General features: G+C 33.1%; 1 protein-coding gene across 1 annotated transcript in view; it reads left to right on the forward strand.

The window, feature by feature from the left end:
- Positions 1-9,032, forward strand: part of LOC119837677 (muscle calcium channel subunit alpha-1-like) — a 59,919-nt gene that overhangs the window by 25,287 nt on the left and 25,600 nt on the right. Inside the window, exons 3-7 of the mRNA XM_038363407.1 lie at positions 2,730-2,941; positions 5,648-5,753; positions 6,498-6,637; positions 7,637-7,743; positions 8,551-8,703. Coding sequence (XP_038219335.1) covers positions 2,736-2,941; positions 5,648-5,753; positions 6,498-6,637; positions 7,637-7,743; positions 8,551-8,703 — 712 coding nt within the window. The 5' untranslated portion in view covers positions 2,730-2,735. The remainder of the gene's footprint in view (positions 1-2,729; positions 2,942-5,647; positions 5,754-6,497; positions 6,638-7,636; positions 7,744-8,550; positions 8,704-9,032) is intronic.

A 9,032-nucleotide genomic window follows, 5' to 3' on the forward strand; every position in this document is an offset into this window, starting at 1 on the left:
TAAAAAAAAGTGCATTAGGTACCCACTCAGTGTTGCCTGTTGAGTGGGACACGTGCCGGAAGGGAATGGCCTGGAACGGTTGGAAGTCTTAGTACTGTAAAAGCATCGTAATGTATGGGCGATAGCGATTATTAATTTGGAAGAGGGTTTAAACATTGGTTTATATAAGATTTAAACCGACTATTTGGGGACCATCCATAAATTTCGGCACGCAATTTTACGCATATTTAAGAACCCTCCCCGTGGCGACGTCACACATTTTAAATTTTTATGAGTGTACTAGCTGCGCCCCGCGGTTTCACCCGCGCAAGTCCGTATCCCGTAGGGATTATCGGAATAAAACGTTGCTATATGTTATTCCAGCAGTAAGTAGCTATTACATTTAATTCGAGTTCGAAAATTTTAAATCTTAACATGTGATGTCACAAAGCTTCAGGCCCTATAAACTATCGCCACAAAAAAACTTGTAGTAACTATATCTTTATAAATACAGCAGCATCTTTATATGTTTAAAATTTACTCAACAAATAACGAAATCATGACTCAATACAACAGAAATCTGTCACCAAAATTAAACATGAATCAACGTAACCGACCTCCGCCGTCCTCTTTTCCCGTGTCCCGTTTGGAAAACGTCGAGAAGTAATGCATTCCAAGAAATAGCCGAGCCAGTGAATCACTGACCATTCGGAAGTGTAATTTTATTAACGCGAACAAATATTTAATGGTGCATTTACACATGCGAAATAACGAACACATAATAATATGTGTAAACAGTGCACTCGAAATTCGCCTTCAGATTAGCGTATTCGGGTTAAAAGCGGTTTTAGGACGTTATCAAAGAGCGGGAACACGAATGTGTAAATGCACCATAACTTCCTTTACGCATAGTTTGTTTCGTGAATGATGCAAAATGTGGATATTTATTTTTACTATTTATTATCTTTAGTATATATGTATTGATTTAAATCCGACACGTGTTTAAAGAATGCCGAGGCATTTATTTTAATTTATGGAATTAAGTGTCCCTTAATATCCTATGCTGTTTAATCCCTACCAATATTATAAATGTAGAAGAAACTCTGTCTGTATGTCTGTCTCTCATTCACGCCTAATGCACTATGCAATTTGGTACAAATATAGTTTAAGAACAAAGAAAGGTCATAGGATAGTTTTTATTCCGTAAATCCCACGGAAATTGTAACATTGTGCAGTTAAAACCTTCGTAGCATAAATCTTTTCTTTCACTAGGCGGGTAACTACAACCCAATAATATAACGAACTAGCTGCGCCACGCGGTTTCTGCGCTAAAGAGCAACAAACACGCACACATCCTTACAAACTTTCACGTTTATAATATTAGTAGGATATCAATACGTACCAAATTGGCTTTAAAAGTTCAATGTCTTTCTATTTTAACGGCGAATCGCTCTCAGTTACCCACGATAAGAAATACTGATGCTTCTGTTTTATTGCAAAACATATTTATAATCACGTCATAACTATTTCGGCGCGGTTTTTAATAGCTTTACTTCGACCTTCGGTGTTACGTTGAATTACTCTTAGTGTAGGTATTTGTCAGAGGAAAATTGAACAGAGCCGAAGAGAAGTTTCCAAAGTTTTAAAATTGTTTTTTTTTTACTTACTCATATTATAGATAATTTCATTCACGCAAAAATAGTTTTCATTGTATTCTGTTAAAAGTCATATCAAGTAACATTGCTACATAGAATTTAGATATTATATTCAAATCAAATCATTTCAAATCACTTATTTGTTTGATATTATATTATTATTCTGTAGGAAGGAATCGCTTACAGCGATAAGACAGTCGGCTGTGCATATAATGTACCTTCTGTTATATAATGTATTAATGTAAGGTATAACATAAACGATTTTTTATTTTGCATTAGACATTCATTCTTTTTCTTTAAGAGGATCAATCTTATATCAGAGAGGAGCCCTGGCGCTTGCGATTACAAGGAAGTTTTTTTCTTTAACAAGTTGAGCCTCACCTTATTTCACTATAGAAGTGTGAAGCCGAGGGTAAGAGCTAGTATTGTTAAGTGGATAACAAAGAGTTAGCGACACTTTGTGATCAAGTGCCATTGTGGCGAAGATTATCTTCTCATAGCCATCTGGAAGTTTTAGAAGTCCTTTTCTATGTTACTTATATGTATTTATTACAATAAACAACTCATAGCTTATAGAATACGCGTTGCGTTAAATATTTACAAATGTTTAAACACCTTACTTTCAGTTGGTAGGGATTCGATTTTTAAAATGTTAATCATTATCAAAATAATAAAAGCAGAATACATGATATCTAAAAATCTATAATCTATTAATTGTCCATTGCGTGCAATTGATTTTAAATTATATTTTTCTAACCGAATATACTCAAATTTGAACATTTCTTATTCAGCTTTTACAAGAACTTATGTTTAGCCAATAAAAACTATCTCCGATTCGGAATGTCGCTTCTACCGAGAAGAATCGAGAACAAACTCGATAGTTACCCTTCAAATATATGTGTTAACATTGCACGTATAATGAAATAATTAAATTCATTGGCTGCTTATAACTTTCGTATGACTTTGAAATTCGACATATAATATATTCGACGTATATATAAGAATTTATTGTGTAGTTTTTTTGACAGAAACATCATTAAATTAATAAAAATAAAAGTATTAACTTTTATATAATAAATAACATTTCCTTTCCAGGTCAAGATGAGTGCAGAAGCAGAGGACACAACACCTACGCCCACAGCGAACCAGCCAGATGGCACGGGGCCCCTCATCCAGGTGCCCGTGGCTCCGCGGAAGCCACCTCGCCGGGGCCTCAAAGTCCAGCCTGAAAGGCCCAAGCGGGCCCTCTTCTGCCTCACCCTTAAGAACCCTTTGAGGAAACTGTGCATCGATATTGTTGAGTGGAAGTATCCTTTTTAACTTATAACCGAATTCGAGGAAATAAATCTAAAATAATAAACTTATAACATTTTCAAGAGTAATTTGTCAGATATTGCTGCTTCGCTTTTTAAATGAAGGAAGGGGGAATTAAATATGGAATCATGAAACGATTAATTATTTCATTACTAATAATACTTGCTACCAGCATCAAATTATAGTTTGAGTAATTCGAGCATTCGAAATTGCTGTTGTAGGACATTCAGAGAAAAAGTATGTATCGTCTCATTTTAAAGTTATTGCGAATTCTTCTCTCTGTATTACGCAACATCTGAATTATTATTTATCACATTGAATAGTAGAGCAGTTAGTTGTTGGTTTATTAAAAAACTATTTCAACTAATATTCTCTGTATCTCTGAACAGTGCGACAGTAAAAGAACATTCTTCAATGACCTACCAGTGCATACTATGCATTCTATGTCCACAGGTCATATAATACTATACTTTATGTCATAAAGAACCCCGCACAAGTGACTATTTTTAAATTAACTGCATATCTGTTTGACAACAAAAGTATTTCCTGATTCCGTCCAAATATGTGTACCATTCATAACACGAGTATTGGCGGGTCGCCAGGGGTTTATTGCATGTTTATTTTTTATAAGGTTCTTGATCTTTGAGAATGTCGTGATTTTGGCTCTGGTAACTTGTTGTAGAAAATAGCGGAGCGTGTAACGTTTAGCGCCTAAAGTAACAAAGTTGCTCATTGGATAAAAATATATACCATTTTACAAATTTGAAATTTAGATGGGTACTTTCTGACATGACAATAACTGTTTTTAAATGAAAAGCTGAAACGAACCCAAATGGGACTACACGGGAGACGCAAGCTTTGAAATAAAAAAAAGAATCATAAAAATCGGTTTACACAGACAAAAATTACTGAGTGACAAAGCAAAATCAAAAAAAAAGCAAAAATCAAAATATATACAGTCGAATTGATAGCCCCATTTTCGAAGTCTCTTGAAAAGATTTTAAGACAGAATGCGTCGTAATAAAAGAATGACATTACATTAAAACGAAATTACAGATTCTTTTTTTTTTGTTTTATTATAAAATCGGCAATTTAACTGAATTTAAGTCGCACATTCATTGGTAACAATGTGATATAACGTAGTTATTTCAATATGAATGTGGAAATAGAAAAATAGATGCCGCCCACGCTGGTTACGATATACGTTAATAACATATTGACAGATATATTATCGGAATTTCGTTTGTTTTTAAATTATTGAGACGTTTTTTATATTTTACGTAACTAGTTTTAGTTTATATTCATAGGTAATAGAATAATTCAACAAATTATTAGCTTTTATTTATTACACTACAGTGTACGCATAAAACTTTTACTGAGTTAACCGCTGAGGATTTAAATTTACGTATGGAACGATTAAACATAAAAATACTCTGTTTTGATTAAAAAAAATCTTTAAGCATCAGAAGGCAAGATACATCTATAGGTATTGAGATAAAAAATTAACCTATGCGACAGGCAAGGTTGCTTCCTTAGCATCATAGTTATAACTCTCGAAATATAACCGTTTTTTAAGAATAATTATAAATAAGGCCGTGAAACCCTGATTTGTCTAGTCATCGTACACATTTATCTTGTTTAAATGAGATCTAACATCTGCTTATCATAACTCAATAAAACCACACCCGTCATATGAAAAATCTGCACAGTGTTGAAGTGTTTACATTCGCTAGTCATATATAATATTATATTGATATTACCTCATGTGCTTCAGTAAAAACCCGTTTTGCGCTGAATGCGGATTCCCCAATTGAAACTAGTTTCAATTAAAAATTCTCAACAACTTTCGAGTTTATAATATCAGTAGGATGGTCGAAGTAATATTCTTAAATACAATTCCGACAAGAAGTGAAAATACCGAGTGTAATTTTTAATAATTTCAAGTTCAATATATAAAACAAACAAGCTTTGTTGGCGGGTGCAAAAATTGAGAATTAGTTGACCAAATGGATTTATACGGATGGATGGACTCGTGCAATGTTGGCCGCTAGCCACGCTACGTTTGACGTTTATTCCCACGACATTGAGTTACTATATCAAAACATATATTGCCAATTACATACTTACATATACTACAATATTATAAGCAGTTCGAATATTAAGTAACTACTGAATTGTAAGGAATCGGCGAATAATACAAACATTTCGCATGTAGAATCCGCCAAGTCAGTGTCAGTCATATAAAAATCATATTTAAAAAAAAAAAACCAACATATCTAGAGCTGAAGTCCCTCTTCTGATTAAAAAATGGAATCAAATGACAATTTCCTACCAAACACAAAGAATCACGCCATCTATAACACGATGGAAACCAAAAAAAAAAAAATAGTCAGTCGAATTGAGAACCCCATCGTTTCTGAGAACATCGTTACGAATGACATTATATATGAATTCTCATAAACACAGATTATAAATAGGGTATTTTTAAGAAACAAACACAAGCACAATGAATTTATTTAACAGTAGTTCTAAATGATAAGGTATTATTTAGATTTCTTGACATAAACAATTGAAATAAGTATGTAGTAATTTTATCAATGCATCAGTCAATATATATTCTTAAAACATTATCAATGAAGTTATGTTTTATGCCGCTTTTGGTTTTTTTATGCCTTATTAATATCCTGAACTCAAAACAGACCATTTGAATGGATGATTCTGACGACAATTTTTGCAAACTGTATAGCGCTTGCTGTGTACACCCCATACCCCAGCGGGGACTCCAACTACACTAACTGGGTTCTGGTGAGTATGTTTTTATATATTTTTCTTATGTCCTTGCCTGTAAGTGAGTAACATGATAATTTTATTGTAAAAATTAAATCAAGTTCCTCCATATCTTTCGAAGATAAGTATTTGAATTATTTTTCTAAATACATAGTATGATAGAAATGTGAAGTGCTGTAAAATTTATTTAATTCATAATTTATACATTATATTGTTACCTTTTGATGGAACTACATTCAACTTATTTAATTTAGTAACAAAAATTACGACCGGTTTCCTAACAATTCAATTTTTAAACAGATTTTTTTTTTTTGATAATCTAAAAGTTATATTTATTTCAATTTCTTTTTTTTTTTTGATGGTCGTAATTACCTGCCTGTATTTTGAATGGTAAAAATTATTTTTTTTTTATTCAGACCATAGTATCATAAAAAAAAAATGTTCAGTTCTTAATTCAAATGTGTTTACCGCCGTTTGTAAATGTTTCATTTTCATATTTGTAATGGACACCTAATATTATTATTGTGGGTTTTCAATTCAATAAATACTAATGCAAAAGTCAAATCACAGTTTTTTATTGCAATTTATAATACAGTTAAATTATTTAATGTGGTGGTATATTCTGGTCATGAGAAGATAAAAATGTCACAGTTTATATAAAAATTGTTGAGTACGTGTTATATGAAAATATTCTTAATCCGTTTTTATTTAAAATTAAAAATTATTCTTTCGAATTTATAAAAATAATCTTTGGAATTGCAGGAAAAGATCGAGTACATATTTCTAGTGATATTTACGGGGGAATGTGTTATGAAGATCATAGCATACGGGTTTGTGATGCATCCTGGATCATACCTCAGAAATGGATGGAACTTGCTGGATTTTACTATAGTTGTTATAGGGTAAGTGAACAATTTAATAATATTTTCTTTGATAGAATGAAAGATTATCAAACCAATCAAAATTCAGTGTTACTTATATTTTTGAGTAAGACTACTTTAAGAAGATTTTTGATTTGTATGATATGACAATAATGGATTGGAATAAAAAGTTAAATCTTTGTATTTTCGATACATAATTAACCGTTACACTTAGATAAATCTTGTAACTGATGTCCCTCGTCACTAAAAGTTTATATTTACCCTCATTAAAAGATGAAATTAAAAACAGCGGTCGGTTGTGCACGGAGACTTGAATAAGCTTATATTTGCATCATTTATGTATCTTCTCATGTTATGTAATAATAAATAAAATAAAAAAAATCCTGTAACCCGAGTCAGCTTATACCCTATCTGTATACCAATTTTCAAAATCCGTTAAACAGTTTCAACGTGATTGACAGACAAACAAATAAACTTTCATATTTGTAATAGTGTGAAGTGTGATTAGTATGAAAGTGTCAATAGTGTGGATAGTATGAATAATAGTGTGATATATTTATCTCAAAAATATAAAACAAGTGTATTATCTTGAAATTAAAGACTTTTTAACGGATTTTAAACTCGATTTATTCATTATATTATAAACCCAATGTTTCGAACACTTTACAGCAGTTTTTGGAGGTAGTTCACAAACAACAATTTTTGTACGACCTTCAAGACATGTAACATCTCAGTCTCCCCGTGAGCACGCTCGCTGTAAAGTGTTCGAAACGTCCGGTTATAATATAATGAATAAATCGCGTTTAAAATCCGTTAAAAGGTCTTTAATTTCTAAATGTATCATACTCGCGTAAAGTCAAACACAAGAAAATACTATTTAACGGATTTTAAACGCGATTTTCTACCGATTTGAAATCACGTTAAAACACCGGTAAAAAGTCTTTAATTTCAAAAATATATAATATAAAGTATAATACTCGCGTAAACTCAAACACAAGTGTATTATGGTTACAATTCCAGTATGGTAAGCACGGTGCTGTCGAGCATCTTCAAAGACGCTTTCGACGTGAAGGCGCTGCGGGCGTTCAGGGTGCTCCGTCCTCTGAGGCTCGTGTCGGGAGTGCCGAGTATGTACTTATTTTGTTATTTTTCTATCTTGCTATCTGTACTATTTTATTTGTGGGATTCGAGCATGCTTCGGGACGAATTGGGCCAGCTCGCACCAGGGAAGTACCACACCCCCACAGAAAACCGGCGTGAAATAATAGTATGCTATTGTGTTTCGTACGGTAAGTGGTGGAGCGGGAGGCCTATTTCCTTCTCCTAGCCCTTCCCAGTCCATTCCTTCTTTTCAGTCATTAATCCTTTCTTATTCCTTTACCCTTAAAAACGGGCAGCGCATTCTCAGAGGTCTGTGCCTCTGCGAATGTTCATGGGCGGTGGTGATCGTTTACCAAGAGGCGAACCATCAGCTCAGCTGTCCGCTATGACATACCATAATACAAATATTATAAATAGGAAAGATTTGATTTTTTATTTGTTTTTTTTTTTTGTATGAATAAGCTCCGACTACTGGATCGATTTAAAAAATTATTTCCCCATTAGAAACCTGCAATTTCGCTGAGTGACGTAGGTTATATATGTACCACGTGCGAAGCCGGGGCGAACTACTAGTATATCTTAATCTAAGCGAGTTTGAAAACTGTCGAAAAATTGTGATCAATGGGATTTGCTTGCAATTTAATTTAGTGGAGAACATAACATAATATATCAATGAATAAACAAGTTTTGTTTGTATAAACGCGCTAATCTCAAGAACTACTTCACCGATTTCAAAAATCCTTTCACCATTGAAAATGTATGTTATCTCTAGTGCAGTATGAGTACCACGGGCGAAGCCGGGGCGGATAACTAATACAAAATATTTCCACCAGGTCTGCAGATTGTTCTGAACTCGATCCTGAAGGCGATGGTGCCGCTGCTGCACATCGCCCTGCTGGTGATCTTCGTCATCATCATTTATGCCATCATCGGCCTCGAGCTGTTCTCCGGCAAGATGCACAAGTCCTGCTACAGCAGCACATCTGGTGATCAAAATCGCCTCAATCATCGATCAGCTAGTTATAATATGAATATGCAATGCATTTAATCGTTTTTAGACATCATATTCCATTGCAAAATTTTCTGCTTATGACCTAAAGAATCGATAACTAAATAGAAATATTTAAAGCTTCACTTTCAAAATACCTAGGTTCGAATCCCGGACGACGAACTCATTTTATATATTACTGTTATTATACATTGACATAGTTTATCTTATTAGTTTATCTTTACTTATGTATATCTACCTAGTCTTGCCATAAATATTGTAATAAAGAAAAAAGAAAATTGTTAACTGCAAATAACATTTATTACT

The sequence above is a fragment of the Zerene cesonia genome, chromosome 28, assembly GCF_012273895.1.
Source record: "Zerene cesonia ecotype Mississippi chromosome 28, Zerene_cesonia_1.1, whole genome shotgun sequence".
In the NCBI taxonomy this organism is placed as follows: domain Eukaryota; kingdom Metazoa; phylum Arthropoda; class Insecta; order Lepidoptera; family Pieridae; genus Zerene; species Zerene cesonia.